Raw genomic sequence first — 17880 nt, 5'->3', positions numbered from 1 at the left:
GCTGGCCATAATTAGACAAGGAATAGAGAATAAAACTGCTGCTATCATACTGCCCTTGTATAAATCTATGGTGAATGAATAAATTTATTTACGGCAAAAGCCAGAATAAAACGACCAGATAAAACCTGTGAGAGATAAGGATCTCTCTTGTTTAAAAAATATCGCAATTTAAAAACAGTTAAAACCAATAATTTACTGGATAAAAATTAGTCAGTCCCAGTGCTAACCTTTCCCGTACAGATCTTAATTGCAGCAGAGCAAAATTTGGCAACTTGAGAGAGACAAAAAGAGTCCCCGTCCCAAAGAAGAAGTTTCATTACCTCTTCCTCTGACTCCATTAAATTAATAAGTGGATGGATCAGTTTCCACCAAATACCCTCGTAATAGCCACATCAAAGGAGAACATGGTTTGTGTTTTCCAATTCTCCCGCACCACACGGGCACTCCCACTGTGCTCTTGGCAACTTCCTAAATTTTCCCTCTAATAAAGCTGAGGGTAGAGCAGATCCTCGTGTGAAGGTTAAAGCCCTCCTATGCTTATTTAATTCTAGCGTAAATAAATACGTAGCAGGGACCAGACGGTAGCATATACTGGAAGGAGCTAGATAAGCTGGGGAGCTCCTAAGATCTGTTTGTCTCTCAATGTCATATATCCTTTGCTTCGCTGAGGCCTTTGCTTGCTCTCGCCTGAGCTCTAAAAGGGATTGTGGAGAGAAGCCTAGTCTTTCTATATTTTTTTTCAGTAGAGTGCTTCCAAATCTATGGTGAGATCACACTTGGAATACTGTGTACAGTTCTGGTCACCACACCCAAAAAAGGATATTGCAGAGCTTGAGACGGTTCCGAAAAGAGCAACCAAAATGATCAGGGGACTAGAGCAACTGTCCTATGGGGAGCAGTTAAGACGCTTAGGGCTGTTTAGCTTGGAAAGAAGGCTGCTAAGGGGAGACATGACAGAGGTATATAAAGTTATGCATGGTATGGAGAGTGGACAAGGATAAGCTTTTCTCCCTTTCTCATAATACTAGAACGCGGAGTCATCTGCTGAAGCTGGAGGGTGAGAGATTCAAAACAGATAAAAGGAAGTATTTGTTCACACAATGCATAGTTACATTGTAGAACTCCCTGCCCCAGGATGTGGTGATGGCTGACGACTTGGAAGGCTTTAAGAGGGGAGTGGACATTTTCATGGAGGAGAGGGGTATTCATGGCCACTAGTAAAAATGGCTACTCGTCATGATGCATACCCATTCTCTCCAGGATCAGAGGAGCAGGCCTATTATATTAGGTGCTGTGGAACACAGGCAGGATGGTGCTGCCTCAGTTGTCTTGTTTGTGGGCTTCCTAGAGGCACCTGGTTGGCCACTGTGTGAACAGACTGATCTGATCCAGCATGGCCTTTCTTATGTTCTTCATAAGCTTTCAGTCACAGTAAAAGTTCATAACTATGTAGAACAAAGTTCTAGTTTGTGAATATCTTTGATTACTCTCTGTGCAATGTGTTATTTGAAAGGAAAGATGAACAACTGAGTTCTGATAAATTGATACCTTGTTTTCTACATTCCACTCCCATTGGTTTTTTTAATATCTGTATATTATATATTTTTTCACAGTCGTTATTGTCAGTATCTTCTGAATTAGAACCTATTACTCTTGGCCATTTGTGCTAAAATTCCCCAGCTATCTCTACTTCTTTTTGCTCAACCCTGCCCTAGACTGTTTCAAACACAGGCAGGCTGGAAGAAATGGAAGAGAAGAGTGGTTATGGCAGCAACAGTTTTTTGCTCAGCTGGTGTTGAGTAGTTGGTTAACCAGTTGTCATCCTTTACCTCTTCTCATTCTGAAGTCTGGAAATACAAGTTTTCCAAGAAAGTACCTGTGTGCAGGCACTTCGGACTTAGTACGTCAGTTTTTTCTTGCTCTTTGCCATGAAAAGTGGCCAACTAAATGTCGTTATTTAGGACCATTTAATTTCATAAAAAGAGGAGGAAATAGGTACAACCAAGAACTGAATCTTGTCTGTCTCGTAACCTGTGCACACAGAACATCTGGTCTAGTTTGTTATATAGCTAGAAGGAAGTAACAGAAAACATTAAGGCAATTTAGCCATGTTGAAAGCCATGGAAGCAACAAATCTTTTTAATGTATGTCTTGGAATAAGAAATAGCTGAGATGTTACTTTTATTGGGGTTGCTATGCTTGGGTAGGAAATATTCCAGTTGTGTGGAGTTCTTCTTTAGGTAGGAAGGAGAGGAATTGAATATACTCTTACACCTCATTCCTGAGCCTTGCAGCGGCCAGGGACAACGTGGCTAAGGTGCCTCCAAAGAGGTTTCCTGGCTGCTGCAAGGCTTAAAAACCCCTTTAAAAAACGAAAAATTTAAAATGGGGGGAAAGCCCCATTGAAAACTAATTCTGTGCCAGGAAAAACCTGGCACAGCAACGCTGTTGTTTACGGGCATTCCCAGGCTGGATGGGCTTTGGAGGCTGACTACCATCAGCTCTGTCCCTGGGAGCGCCCTTTCCACGCCGGCGCCACATTTCTTTTCCGGGATTTAGGTCCCGTAGAGACTGCAGCATCGGAGGAACAGTGTGCAGCTCTGCGCGCCCAGGCGCTGACGGAACTGGCCCCACTGCCTGCGTAAGTGCCTCTTATTCTGTGATAAGTGCCTCCAGACAACTTTCAGCCCCCCCCCCACCTCAGGAACGGGTTGTGAGTCTATTAGAACATTCATTAAACCAATTGCTATGTTGGGAAGATGCACTAGAGGGCATAGCGTGACTTCAGATATGTCCATGTAGGCAACTATAAATAGCTGTGCTCGCCAGCTCCTTTTAAACACCAACCAGTAAAACATAATTGATAAACAGAAAGTATGGCAAATAAGGACCAGGCTTCTATGGCCTCCTTCATGCTTGTGTGCAAACGCATGTTGAGCGTGCTCAACAAAAGGACTTCTGCAAATGAAACTCCTCGTGAAACTGCCGTTGGAGCAGGTTGTAATTAGAAGTTTTGGTACACATGTCAAAGCTTTTAGGCATCTGAATGGGGATCTTCAGTCTCACACAATATTAAAAGAGCAGTGGGCAATTGCTGCTAGTGACAGCTCTTGGGATAGGCTGAAGCATATATTTTTTTTCCTGAATGAAGGCAACCTGCACAGAAGTTACATAAATGGGACGTATGAAGAGTATATTCCTAAGGATGAAAACCATAATTAGGTCCACATAAATGAAAGGGAGTGTGGTCAAGAAGGTACACTGTTAAGCTTGAGCTGGGAGGCTGGGGTGTCGAGCAGTGGATAGCCCTGGGCAGCCGACAGTCTTTTGGGGAGGGGCCGTGGCTCAGTGGTAGAGCATATGCTTGGCATGCACAAGGTCCCAGATTCAGCCCCCGGCTTCTCCAGTTAAAGGGACTAGACAAGTAGGTGATATGAAAGGCATGAGACCCTGGAGAGCTGCTGCCAGTCTGAGTAGACAATACGGACTTTGATGGACCAGGGGTCTGATTCAGTTTAAGGCAACTTCATGTGTTCATGTGACAATCAGTAGAGCGGAGGCAATATCTTATTTTTAGAGCCAAACTACAAGTGATGCAAGGTGCTACGGGACTCTTGCCCTTTTTGACTACTACAAGTGATGCAGGAAGTGTTTCCTTTGTACCATGGGAACCCTCAATGTATGCAAGAAAGTTCATTTTAAAAATGCTTATCCCCCATCCAGTCCCACCCCCAGAGAAGCTAAGGTTTGTGCATACATGCTTCTGGTGAATATATTGGCAGGGCAGCAAAGAACAGCCCTCAGGTATGAGTCCGCAATGTACAGTGGTTGGCAGTTAGGTGGCGCCAAAAGTCAAAGGGAATTGACCTGTATTTCCCCAGCCTCATGCTTACTCTGCATCTGTCCTTCCCTCCTGCTGGGTAAGGCCAGCAAAAACAATAATCCAGGCAGGGCAACCACGGTTATTCCCCTCCGCTGGCATCAAGTCCAAGTGCCAATTCTGTTTAAGGCAATGTAGTTCATATAATAGCCCATACTAGCATGCATATTCCTACATAAAATGTGAATGTTTCCCCCAAATCTGTACTTGTAGCTTCTGTGTGGGTCAATGAAGGGAACTATAAGGATATTCTAGTATCTGATACATAGAATAGGAAGCAATGACTTCTAACAAGAACATCAAGCGTTTTCCTTTTAATCCATAAAAGAGAGCTCAATCTAGGGTTGAAAAGGACACAGTGGTTTTCTAAGATGTATTCAGACTTTAAGTTGCCAAAAATACAGAAGTATCAGCTCAACTGTTAAGTTCTCCACTAATAAAGCTAACATCACATGTTATGGAATGAGTCAGACAACCTAATTGTGTTTTCTTGCATCTTTGGAAACTTGCACCAATGTTAAGCCCACTTTTTTAGCCAAAGATTTAACCTATATTTTAGAAAGTTTAGCAGTTTGTTTCTTTTTTCCCCCTTCAACTTCTGGTATTAGGGAAACATAAACTAGTTTAGTTCAACATTTCTGGCAGAGAACACAGCCCCACTTCTTATAAATTTCTTTGCTTGGAATTTGTCCTTTTAAGAATTGCTGGGGAAATAAATAGAAAAGTACTTGTTTTTCTTTATTTCACAGTAGCACTTGACTTTCCTAATGGTGTAATGAAGCCTTCATATTGCTAAGATCTACAATTTTGGAAAAGCTGTCTTCGTTCTTAAACTGCATTAATGAATTCATAATTGCAATCTAGAAATATGTCTTATCATGCCTACTCTTAACAATCTACCTGTTTTCACAGGAGCTGCATACCACAGTATCTTCAGTATGCTGTTGCCATCAGTCAGAATGCAGAGACCATTTCAGCTGGCATACAGGACATATTTGATACCTCATCGCACCTGTATCTTTCACTCCTCGAAAGGAGAACCCTCCTTGCTTAATTATAGACATAAAATAGTATCCTTGGCTCTGACCTCCCAACATCAGTGTCTGCATGCATCAGTTACTGTTTGTGTTTCCAAAGAAAGGGAATCTTTGGAGAAAGTATCCCAACCAGAGGAGTCTCATTCTAAAGAACTGGGAAAAGAATCCCATACCGCCACAACAGGTAACTTAGCCCAGGGAGCCCCTATAGATTCAAGTTCGGCAGAGCTTGATCCCCTACAAGACAAGTCAATTAGTCTTGTGCAGAGATTCAAGAGAACTTTTAAGCAGTATGGAAAAGTTTTGATTCCAGTGCATCTTTTGACTTCCAGCATATGGTTTGGAGCCTTTTACTATGCAGCTTTAAAGTAAGTGGTGAATTGTATGATTATTTTTTACGCTTATCAAGCTAATCTTAACAAGACTACATATGCTATATGGTTCATGCTAAATATACAAAATTGAAACCACCAGTGCTATTTACTAAAGTCCTACAACTGTAGAGGAGGTCAATTTCATGTAGCAATTTAGTATTTTGCAGGAGTGTTATTCTGAGAATGAAGCCGCATACATATGCACAGCTGTGTTCTTGGGTCAGTGTCGCCTCCTAAACAAGATGAAAGGTCTGTCTGAACTGATAGGATTGTGTGAGAAAGTCCTCTCAAAGTCTTGTCCCTTTTTCATTTTGAGATGCCAAGACCACATCATCATCTTATGTCTTGTTTGTATCCTTGGTTCTTGATGAGGTCCTCTGTGTGTGTTGCTTCTCTTGCTGTTCTTCTGGGTGGCCTTGTCTCATCTGACAGAAGAAGGGATATAGAACATGTTGTCTTGCACTGAAGGAAGAAAGTAAGACTGTTCCAACAGTTTGCTTCTAAATATGTACTGTAACAGTTGCTTACAGATTTCTTAAGTAACTGTATGCATGGTATAAATTTTATTTTTGTTCCTTTAACAAATTGGCTAAATTTGTTGCTCCATATATGAGTTATACAGAAGTGATAAATGTTTAAGTTAACTGCTTCTCTTGTCCTGGAGGAACAGATTTATTGCTTGAAACCCTGAAACAAAGTTTTCAGTTCTTTCTGAAAAGCCTTTTAAGCTGTACTTATCCACACTCAACTGCTGAATGGCATTAGCATTTTGTGGACTCTTGTGAAAAATTGGACAGTATTGGGCATCAGTGACCCAAATTATTATTTCTGCCTGCTTAATATAGGTAGCAGGAATTGTCCTATTTGTAGCATATTGCTTTTTTTAAATTCAGCAGTGTGGTTTAGCAAAGTTAATTGCTGTATCAGTTAACCAAGAAATTTGTTTCAACCCTAGTTAAGTAAAACACTTCTGTAGGAACATTTCCATTTATAGTAATTTCTCTTATTTTAGTTTCCATTTCAGAATTAGTTTGTTGTGTTCCTATTTGGTGTGTTTTGAAATGGGTAATATTGCTACCGACGGAGTAAATGGCATAGGTCACAGCACATAACACATTGGTGCTATGAAGACCATACAAAATATAGTCTCTTTCCCGTATGGTCACACTGTACTAATCTGAGATACTTACATGGATGTTAATTTACATAGTAATAGAATTTGTGTGATACTGTATCATCTCATTGAAAACTGCCCCAAAAAGCTGGATTTTTAAAAATGAAGCTTTTTTGGCTGCAAGCTGTCTATGTTAGGGAAGGAAAAGAGCACAAGTCCAGTAACTATGCACGATACAAATTTTATTTTTATCTCCTAAATCTATTGCTGCATATATAAATTTATACATGAGTAATAAATATTTAAGTTCACTGCTTAATATCTGTGCGATATTGTATCATCTCATTGAAAACTGGTTAGGGATGGAAAAGAGCAAGAGTCCAGTAACTGTGTTTGTGTAATATTGTATCAACTCATTGAAAATTACCCCCCAAAAGCTGGATTTTTAAAAAATGAAGCTTTTTTTGGCTGCAAGCTGTCCAGGTTAGGGATGGAAAAGAGCACAATTCCAGTAGCACCTTAAAAACTAACAAAATTTCTGGCAGAATATTAGCTTTTATGAGCCACAGCTCACTTCTGCAGGTTAGGGATGTTACTGAATTTTATGAACATACTGTCGGTTTGAAAATTCCAACTTCTGACATGAGTTCTCCCTATTTGGGATAAAATGTCAGTAATTCCCCCCCCCCCCTTACACTAATAACAGTCAGTAGAAATTACCATTAAAATTGATGCCTGTTTTTATATTAAGGTGGCTTGTAACATAAATTGCTATAAGAGAATAAACAAAACAGGAAAACTAGCAGTGAAATAAGTCATATGAAAATTCGTTATGAATGCTCATAATGAATATATATATAAAAGAGAAGGCATATTCGTGCATTACTACTTCAGATTCACTTGTACATAATCTGACATTCTCCAAGTACTGTTTAGAATTACCAAATGCTTATGAAGACTTCTGTGCAGTAATACATTGATTAAATGGTAATCACAGGAGTTTTTCCAGGATTTATATATTGTTTTTGCTCAGTGGTAGGTATTCCTTGGTTTATAACATAAATAATTACTCTAAATATATGGAATTTTAATTCCCAGGTTTACAGTGCAATCCTAAAAACACTTTAATTGGAGTGAGCCCCATTGATTAGTCTTGAGGAGGATTCAGAGTCGACCTGTTTAGGATTACCCTCTGACTTAAAGTCTATATAAACTTTCATGATCAAATGTATTTCTTGAGTAACTTTCTCACTTCCAAAGCTGTGTTTTTGTAGCACATAAGCACTGGGCCTAATTTGTTTCTCGTTCAGTATGCAAATTCTTGAATGTATGGGGATGGCCAAAGATGCTGCACTAAGAGAAACTAGCCAACCTTCACTTCCTCTAAAAAACCTGGGCGTGAGTGTTTTACTTGGATCTGTGTGAAACAAAATATTAAATGGCTTGGGAGTTTTATTACTCTGAGAAGTGATAAATTTAGAATGACATTTGGATCCATAGCTCCTAGAAAGGGCACTTAATGCCAGTTGGTTAGAGTAACTAAAACAAACATAATACCTTGTGATATCAAAGGCTCATACTTCTAATTACAGATTACAAATTATCATTGTTTCATGTCTTCCGTTGGACACATGCAATCCTGAAATAAACTTTTACATAAATCTAACCAGTGTCCAAATTCTTGGTTTGAGCAGAGTTCATACTTATTCTAATAGTCCTCACTTGTGTAAGATTGGTTAGAAGTTTTGACATTAGCTACTGCAATGCAGGATTCAGGATCACCCATCTATTGGCAGAGAGTCAGATTTTCCATAAAAGTTCCGTAAACTGCATTTGATTAATTTGGTGGCAGTCTTAAATTGTGGTTTTAAATTGTCGTTTTTTATTATTGTTCTTTTATTTATATTGTAAGCCGCCTTGAGTTCTTAACAGCTTCTTATGGCTGACAGGCTACTGATAGATGTTTGAAATAAATAAATAAATTCAAGAAGAAAATTCCAGCTCAAAAGTAATTTAAGCTAGATAATAACCAAGAAACATGAAATATGGATAAGCCTTGCGGGATAAATCACCAAACATAAACATACTGGGAAGTGTAGTCCAGTCCTATGCATGGAAATCCCTCTGGATTTAATGGAGTTTATCACCAAGTATATAAGTGCAACATTAGCCCAATTATTATATAATATGTAGGTGGGCTTTTGTTCATTTTTTTGCCGCAACAGACTAATGTAGCTACTCTTCTGAAACTATCCAGTGATTTTAGTTCTTTAGCTTTGACAGTGTTAGGATGTCATAAAATAAATGGACAGAATTTCCTGTTTCAGAATTAAATTGTGACTGTTGTTCAAGGCGTTCCCTGGTGGTCAGCAAGTCCATTCGTTAAAAGATCTATTGTAGCAGAAGAACCTAAAAAGAATTTTCCCTAAAGCACACAAGTTAACCTCTTGTTCCTTGCAAACAGTGCCCTTCATCAGCTTTCTTTAATTTCTTCTCTTGGCTTTGAGATGAGTTAGGAAAGTGCAAACTCTAATGGAGAAATGCCTCCAAGGTTCTGTTTCATTACAATAATACATGATTAACTGTTTGAAAACAATACTTTGATTAAAATAAAGTCTGCTGACTGATACACTTTCCAGCTCTGTACAATGGAAGTCCTTAGTCTAGTTCAAGAGAAAGCATGATTGATTATGTTGTAGTTTTTTTTGTAGTGGTGTTTTTTGTTAGTATAAATATCCCTTATGCTTGGCAGTCTTCCCAAAAGAAATGTTAATAAGAATGTTAGTAATCTGTTCGTTTTGCTTTATCTTTCTTTCACAGGGGAGTAAATGTTGTTCCTTTCCTCGAATTCATAGGACTGCCTGAAAGCATTGTAAATATACTAAAGCATTCTCAGAGTGGAAATGCATTAACTGCATATGCAATGTACAAGGTAAGTAATGAAAGAGTCAGTGAGAAGTTCCACATCTCTTTACCCCCAGTTTTTATTAGGGAGGAAGTTAACAAAGTAAGGAAGTTATCACAACCCATCTGTTGCACTAACAAGCGCAATCTGGGGGGGGGGGCTTAGGAGGTGGCATGACCCTGCCTTGCACAAATGCCACTTGCATCATCAAAATGGGCAATTACACCAGCCTCAGGCCACTTACAAAGGTGCCAGGAAGTGACGCAGCAGCGCTACACATGGGCGCTGGCACAACTGTGGCAGCGATACACCTGCGGCGCAGGGGCTTGAGCTGGTGCCAAAGGGGGCATTCCCAGGAAAAGGGCTGACGTTAATCAGTTCCCTGAGCCCTTTCATCCTGGGAACACCCCCTTTTACCAGCATGAACTTTTGCGCCAGCAAAAATGGTGGTGCAGCCCGTGGAACTGTATACAGCAGTTTCACGGGCTTTGAGGGAATTTTCCTGGTTGGATTTCTGGCCGTGGCACAGCAAACCACTCAGGAGGCCGCGCGGCTGCACCATCCCCAGCTGTGGCGTAACTACTCCCCCCCATTAGGATTACGCTGAAAAAAAGATCACACCTGTAAATCAAGTTACTCATAGTAGACCCTATCACAAGGGCTCAGAATAGAATGATAATATTGACAGTTCCTAGTCTAGATACTGGCAAAGGAGCACAACAATGGTGAAAGCACTGGTATTTAACAGAGCATGATAGGTGAGGGAATTGAGATACGCAGCTAGGTAGATGTATTCCAGTTGCTGAGAAGCTGAAGATAATCAGAAGCAAGGAAAAGACTACTCTAGGAGACAGAGTGCTGTCTCGAAACACTATTATGTTTTGAAGGACATGCTTTAGGATAGAAATAAGAAGAGCATTGTAAGTTTGAGGGAACGTGGAGAGGGGATATTTCTGGCAATCGAACAATAACTGTACTGAAAGTGCCATGTCAACATTATTGCGAACACTAGATAGTTATACTCCCACTGTCGTTTTCGCACACTTTAGATAATTTTGCTGCCCGTTCTTTTGTTTTCTCAGTAGGTAAGGGTGCCGTAGTTGATTTCCTTCATTTTCTCTTTCCTGTTGGAAGCTTTACTTGTTGAAATGCCTAATGCAGGAACACCCATCTCTTTGAGCAGTGAAGAGTCTTTCTTTTTTCAGTGCTTTGAGGCAACAGTTTTGTTTTCTGCACAAGTACTGAACTGTTTCAGTTGCTTTCTATCATAGTGGAATTTGGTTTCGGGGGGGTTGTCTTGCATATGATACATGATGCTTTTTATTTTTCTTTGTGGTTCTGACCTGCCTTTCCAACACTATCCCCTAGCTAGCCTATGATGAATATTTCTAGCCTCTGACTCTTGAACCAAGTGCTAAGCATTTTCCAGTAAGGTGCTATTATGTAAAGCGAGAGGTTATTCTGATGTGAGAGGCAGAGAGCGTTTACCAGGAGATTCAAACTGCCAAACCGTCAGCCTTCCCTGAAGTGAGAATTAGTGTATGTCCTCCCACTTATTTCCTGATGATATGTCATTATGTGGAACTCAAAAGTGGGAACAAAGATTTAGGTAGGAGGAAAGAGCGCTTATACGAGGTACAAGATTAGAAAGGGCAATCAAAAGCAAGTAAAGGTCTTATTTAGTCTTTGCACAGACAAAATTTTCTTTTTGGTAAAAAAAATGAATTTTAGAAACTTTTCTCCAGTTGCTTATGCTCTTCAAAAGTCGCTTTGGCTGAAATAGCATCGCCGGGGCACAGCATTGCACTGGATTCCAAAGACAGGATTGTGCTTTGGTCCTTGCTTAAAACTTAAGTAGCAGCAAAAATTATGTAGTGTCAAGAGCTGAACACTAACTCTGTGCGCTCAGTGACATTGTGCTGTGCTCTCTGGATGTTGCTGTTAAGTCCCTGATTGCCTGAGACGGAAGGCATATAAATAACACTGGAGAGTTCACCATTTTACTACATGAAGTTGCAGTCCCAAGTTCATTCCACAACGTTTGGATTTTTATTAATATTCCTCGCCTGCCTTTCCGTATAAAAGGTTCCAGGTAGCTTATGAAAACTTTCAAAGAAGCACAATCCACTATCACTGTAAATCAAGAAGAAGCTATAGAAGGAAACCCCCCCCCCCAAAAAAAACAACCCTATAACATTCAAGAGAGCTCTGGAAAATAAAACTGGTACAGCCTGAATGCCATCTCTCTGAGCATGCAGAGCTTGTCATCAGCAGCGATCCTGTGTCCCGTGGATTGAATTTCAGTTTATTAGCCTTCATCCAGCCTGTTATCAGCTTGTGTACAGTACAGCCCTTTCCTGCGGCCTCGTAGAGTACAAGGGGTTGAAGAGGAGGCAGCTGTGATGGTAACTTCCGGAGAATGTGGCGGAAGGTCACTGGGTGCAGAATGTTTTGTCTGAATTACTCGCCTGTCTTTAAAACTTTTGGGCAGCAGAGTTGTGTGGTGTCGCTTTGGCCCTGCAGAGGTCTTGTACTAATGATGCTTTAATAACCCAGCGCTCACCCTTTCTGTGATTTTTAAAGAGCAATTGAAAGATTGTCGTGATTTGCAAAGTCTATTTCTTGGTATTTTACTTCTGAAGGGTCAGGCGTAAGGGTTCTGAAATAGCTGGTTTTTCTTTTTTTAATTATTTTTCAAACATTGCATACATACAACAATACACATACCTACAATACAATAGATGTTCCATATTCTTGTGTGTGGCTAAATATCCAACAGTATAGCAAAAGCAATATCACAATATTACTACATTCTAAATCATTGTATCCCCCTTCCAAGCAAATTATACTAGAATTCATTCATTTACCATAGCTGCTATAGAATCAAGCCAAAAATTAATTATAGTATATTATTTTTCAACCAGGACATAATATCATACTCTACCATTATCAGAGGGTTATAGATCAAATCAAGCCTGAACTGACCACAGAAGCTGAAATGACTAAACTGAGGCTATCGTAATTTGGTCACATCATGAGACGACAAGAGTCACTGGAAAAGACAGTCATGCTAGGAAAAGTTGAGGGCAGCAGGAAAAGAGGAAGAACGAACAGGAGATGGACTGACTCAATAAAGGAAGCCACAGCCCTCAATTTGCAAGATCTGAGCAAGGCTGTCAAAGATAAGACATTTTGGAGGACTTTCATTCATAGGGTCGCCATGAGTCAGAAGCGACTTGACAGCACTTCACACACACACACGCACACACACACACACCATTATTAGTAACTTACAATTAGAAAACTACATATCATCTTATATAAACACAGAAATTGCCCACTACAAACATAGCTGGTTCTTCTTGATGGTCTCTGTGCATCATGCATATGGGAATTCAAGTGTGTGCGTGCAGAGCCTTAGAACCCATAAAAGTTACAAAACTGAGTGCAATCCTTCCACCCACAGTGGCTGCTCATCACAAGCACCCCAAGTGGGCGGAGCCACACTCATCCGTCAGTTCTTCCGCAGCAGCAGGTGGCTCTAGAGGGACCTTCTCATTCTCCGTTTCTTCAAACACTCTATTTAAACACTGCAAAAGAAAGGAGCAAAGAAAAGGTTGCTGAAATGTGAACTGTGTGCTTACGGTGCAGAACACGACGTTTAAGGGTTGTTCTGCTTGCAAGGGGAAAAAAATCCCCCTCCACAGACGGACATAGTCTTTGGCCGCTTTCACATATGCCAAATAATGCACTTCCAATCCACTTTCAAAGCATTTTGCAGCTGGACTTTACTGTGTGGAAGGGGAAAATCTACTTGCAAAGGATCGTTAAAGTGCATTGAAAGTGGATTGAAAGTGCATTTTTCAGTATGTATGAAAGTGCCCTCTGCCTTTTATGTTTGGGGGAGGAGCACAAAGCGGGCTCCTGCCAGCATTGCCTTAGGTTTACAAAACAAGCTAGACGTAACTGTGGTAACAGACTAAGGACTCTGCTGTGGGAGAAAGCTCTTACCACAAGTCCAGTGGCTGTGTCCTCGTCCATGGTCCCAACGAGGCCAGCACTGACCGTGTCAGATTCCATGGCATCAGTGTCAAGCAGTCCAAACCCAAATAACTCCCAGTCTCATCCACAGAAACAGAACTCTTGTGCAAAGAAATCCGCTGAGCTTAAGATGCAGATGCAAAAATCAAGGGCCGCTAAACGTCATCCTTCAGAGGAGTTTTCAAGTGATCATAAAAAGAACAAACCGAAACATGGAGACTCGCCTGCACCCGCTAACACCTCAAAAATTAGTGCCAATGCAGGGCGCAGAGGTTGTCACACCAGTCCTGGAAGTCTCTGAAAAGGATTGGGAAGTGAACAGTCCATTGGTGGGAAAATTGTTAAGATCCCTTTCAGAGAGGTAGATTGAAGATGCATCAGTAGAAGAAAAAGAGTTGGTTTTTATATACCGACTTGACCACTTAATGAAGAATCAAACCAGCTTACAATCACCTTCCCTTTCCCTCAACAGACACCCTGTGAGGTAGGTGGGGCTGAGAGAGTGTGACTAGCCCAAGGTCATCCAGCTGGCTTCGTGTGGAGGAGTGGGGAAACAAATACAGTTCACCAGATTAGCCACTGCCGCTCAGCTGGAGGGGTGGGGAATCAAACCCGGTTCTCCAGACCAGAATACACTGCTCCAAACTACCGCTCTTAACCATACTGACGAGACCAGGACGCGACCGGAGACCAGGATGCAAAACATTAGTGTTAGGGGTGACAGAAAGCCGACTCCCAGTATCAGAAGTAATCAGTACGGAAACATTCAGCAAGGCAGCAGTTGTGCCTCTTCTCAGTATTGGGAGTACCCTCTAGTGAGGGAGTTGACTCCACAGTCTGAGATCTGCATTCTTCATGCCTCTGACAGGGCCAGTACTTGCAGAGAGAGAGAGATACAGAAGGTCTTGCAGATCTGGAAGCCAATTTCTCTATTATAATCGTCATGCTCAGGAATATTCTTCATGGATAAGTTTTAGAGGCCACAGCCCAGCCTTTTCTCTGCGATGCTGCAGGGCATTGTGCTCTCAAGATTGAGAGGAAAGGCGTTCCATTCATTGGCTTTGGAGAGGCGCTTGTGCTCAAAATCGAGAGGGAGTTTTTCTGGAGCACAATACCAAGGATATAGTGTTTGCACTGCTTATGAGACAAGACAAAGTAAAAATTTGTAAGTTCAACCACCTAAGCAAAACTTTTCTGGCTTCACCATTCCGGCTTGCCAGGAAAGGGCAGGATATGAATGCAATAAATAAATGAACAACTTATACTCTGTAGATTAAACTATGTGCATAAATGGGAAAACCCACAGCCTTCAAGCCTTAAAACGTCCACCATCTTCAGTCTCTTTTACTCCAGGGGTCTCCTTTTATTGGGGGAAATTAGCTGGAGACTAGATAGAGCTTTGCAAGAGGCTGCTGTGGGGATCTTTTAACCAATATGCGCCAGATGAGCGATGGAGGGTCCCAATAACGAAACGTTTTATAAGTTTAAAGATTTGATTAAAAGTAATCAAATTTGTTGTGCACACGCACAATTCCCAACACATACGGAGCTGAGAAAATAAAGGTTTGAGAGTCCCAAGTGGGTTTATAGTTACCTTCCTGAAGAGCGAGGTCCAGAATGGCAGTAGCAAAGAAAGCAAGTAATGGCCAGCACTACTAACAAGGAAAATGGCACATGCAAGTACAGTGGCTCACACTTTGGATTCAGGAAGTGGTAGCAATTTGACTGTGGCCAATACTCTGAAATGTAGTTGGAGGCTATGACTGGCAGTGTATGGGAAGGGCTGGGCATCGCATGCGACAAAGGCTTGATTGCTTGAGATAGGATTAATAGGGTGCAGTGAATAAGGTAGTAAAAAATGATGTCTAGGATACTTGAGATTACGTGTCCAAGCATTGAGTGATAGACTTGGAAATTAAAATGGGGGCCGGAAGGTGAGTCAGAGAGAGGGCTTGGCTGGCAACAGGATAGAATTAAGTCCATCTGAATAGGGTTGATGAGATCTGGCAGGAAGACTATGGAAATGCAAAAGGTTTGTCTTGATCTTCTTTCGTCTTCATGGAAAAGCAGCATGAATTTTGCCATTCCAAAAAGAGATGGAAGCATGTGACCTGTCTTGGATCTGAGGGGGTGGGGATGCCATCACTGTGACAAATTCAGAATGATTTCAGTATCCACCATCCTACCTCTCCTAAGGGCAGGCATGTTTTTCATCTCCATGGACCTAAAGGATGCGTATTTTCATGTGTCAATTCATCCACAACACAGAAGATACCTTTGTTTTGCCACAGGGAGCACGAACTACCAGTACGACATTCCACCTTTTGCCCTATTAACTGCCCCTTGAATTTTTACCAAATGTAAGGCAATAGTGACAGCATATCTTCACAAAAATGGTCTTGACATCTAGCCTTACCTGGATGACTGGCTGCTAGTTCATATGTCTGGCCAGACATGGCTACAGCACCTATAGACTGCACTGCATTTGCTGAATCAGCTGGGGTTTAGGATGAATGCAAAGAAATCTCAATTCAACCCTGTGCAACATCTGAAATTTATTGGAACACTGTTAGGAGCAGTTACGGGCCAGATACCAGAGGGTATCAGTCCTTGTGAGGCAGGTCTTTTCTCAGCCAAAACAAAAGGCAGTTGCAATTCAGAGATTATTAGGACTCATGGCATCTGCCACAGTGGGAACACTTTAGGCAAGATTGAGGATGAGACCCTTGCAAATGTGGTTTCGCAAGCTGTTCAGCCCACAAATTCAGAAGTCAACTGTTCTGTATGCACCAAGGTTAGTGCGACAGTCCCTTCTTTGGTGGCTCAATCAAGACACTTAGTTAAGAAGCACCAGATTAATCAAGGCATCGCCTCAGGTCACGCTGACAATGCAGAGGCTGCAATGCATATCAACGTATTGGAGCGTCTTGCTATATTCAAGGCGTTTTCTGCCATCTTCAGAGGCAAGTCCGTTCAAGTGGCGGCAGACAATATGTCATCAGTGTATTACATCAAGAAACAGGGAACTCATTTACCTGCCCTGTGCACTTTAGCATGAAATCTGTGGAAGTTTACTTTGCATAACTTCACCTGTTCCCACCTCCAGTGTTGAAGCTTGCTAATCTATCCCATGCGTGTGACACACAGAGACCACAAAGAAGAAAAACAGGCTGCTTACCTTTAACTGGTATTCTTTGAGTGGTCATCTGTGCAGTCACACCACCCACCCAGCCTTCCCCTAACAGGTGTACATAATTTATCTGCTGCGTTGGTGGGAAGGACTGACGGATGTGCGCAGCTTCCCAAATTGGGCACTTGTGGTGGGCAGCCATTGTGGGCAGGGAGGCTCGCGCTACAAGTTTTGTAGCTTTTATATGTTCTGAGGCCCTGCCCACACATTCTTGAGATCCCATATGTGTGCCTGGCACAGATGACCACCTGGATATCAGTTACAGGTAAGCAACCTGTTTTTCCTTTATGCTGGCGACTGTTGCTGGTTCAGCATTGTCTTCTTTTGGAGTGAGCTGTGCTAACAAGGACAGCTGTAGGAGGGTTGGCCCCGCTGCACATTCTAACTTCCCATTCCACCCCTGTTTCCAGGTTTTTGTTCTATTTAGGCTGTAGCAGCTAAAGTCAATTAACTACTTCACCCCCCCCCCCCCCGGAATTCTGAAGTTGTAGTTATTGGTTTTGAGGATTTTGCTGTTCACGGGTGTATGCTTTCTTTCTTCCTTTTGACCAGATTGCAACTCCAGCCAGATACACAGTGACCTTAGGTGGAACGTCCATCACTGTGAAGTATCTTCGTAAGCATGGCTACATGTCCACCCCACCTCCAGTCAAGGAATACATTCAGGACCGGATGGAGGAAACGAAAGAGCGTCTTTCGGGGAAAATGGAGGAAACCAGAGACATGATAAGTGAGAAAATGGAAGAAACAAAGGAGAGGCTAACCGGGAAAATGGAAGAAACAAAGGAGAAAATAACAGAAAAGATACAGGAAACCAAAGAAAAAGTTTCATTTATTAAAAAGAAAGAATAATATTGGAGGGGTAGCAAAGAAAAAAACTGGCGCATATTAAACCCTTTGGCAGACTTGGAATATGTACAATCGCTACTTTTGTTCCTGCTTTAATCTCATTGACTAGAAAGTGCCAGTTATCTATAAACTGGAGTCCGACCAGTATTTAATGCTTACACCCACTTCCAAAAATTATCAAAACATGTCTTTGGATTAGTATATTGTAAATATAATGGCAATGAGCTTCACAGCCAGGTGTTCTCGGGTCTGTTTAGTTGAAGGCCATCCAAACTGGATCCATACGGAGAAATTAAAAAGGTTGTCTACACACCATTTCTAGTTGTCATCATCTACCAGATCAGAGACAAACAAATAAAATGGTTGGGGGAGGGGAACATGTGAACAATGTGTTTTCGGGGTGAGAGGTAGATCCTTTAGTGTTGTAAATTAAATTAAACACTATCGCAAGATCATGGAACTATAAGAGATGTATTTCCCTACGCTGTTT

The 17880-nt window shown here is 41.5% G+C and overlaps 1 protein-coding gene across 1 annotated transcript; it reads left to right on the top strand.

The window, feature by feature from the left end:
• Nucleotides 1-4792: 4792 nt before the first annotated feature.
• FAM210A (family with sequence similarity 210 member A) lies at nt 4793-17413 on the top strand. The gene is made up of 3 exons (XM_056854557.1): nt 4793-5285; nt 9226-9337; nt 17094-17413. The coding sequence occupies exons 1-3, from the start codon at nt 4819-4821 to the stop codon at nt 17391-17393; spliced, it is 879 nt and encodes a 292-aa protein (XP_056710535.1). The 5' UTR covers nt 4793-4818; the 3' UTR covers nt 17394-17413.
• The last annotated feature ends 467 nt before the right edge of the window (nt 17414-17880 follow it).

The sequence above is a fragment of the Euleptes europaea genome, chromosome 8 (assembly GCF_029931775.1).
Source record: "Euleptes europaea isolate rEulEur1 chromosome 8, rEulEur1.hap1, whole genome shotgun sequence".
NCBI lineage: Eukaryota > Metazoa > Chordata > Lepidosauria > Squamata > Sphaerodactylidae > Euleptes > Euleptes europaea.
This window is presented reverse-complemented; position numbering and strand designations above follow the sequence as displayed.

Coding starts and splice junctions, on each gene's coding strand:
- FAM210A (XM_056854557.1), top strand. CDS start 4,819: ATGCTGTTGCCATCAGTCAGAATGCAGAGACCATTTCAGCTGGCATAC. Junction 5,286..9,225: donor TTTTACTATGCAGCTTTAAA/GTAAGTGGTGAA, acceptor TTTCTTTCACAG/GGGAGTAAATGTTGTTCCTT. Junction 9,338..17,093: donor CTGCATATGCAATGTACAAG/GTAAGTAATGAA, acceptor CCTTTTGACCAG/ATTGCAACTCCAGCCAGATA.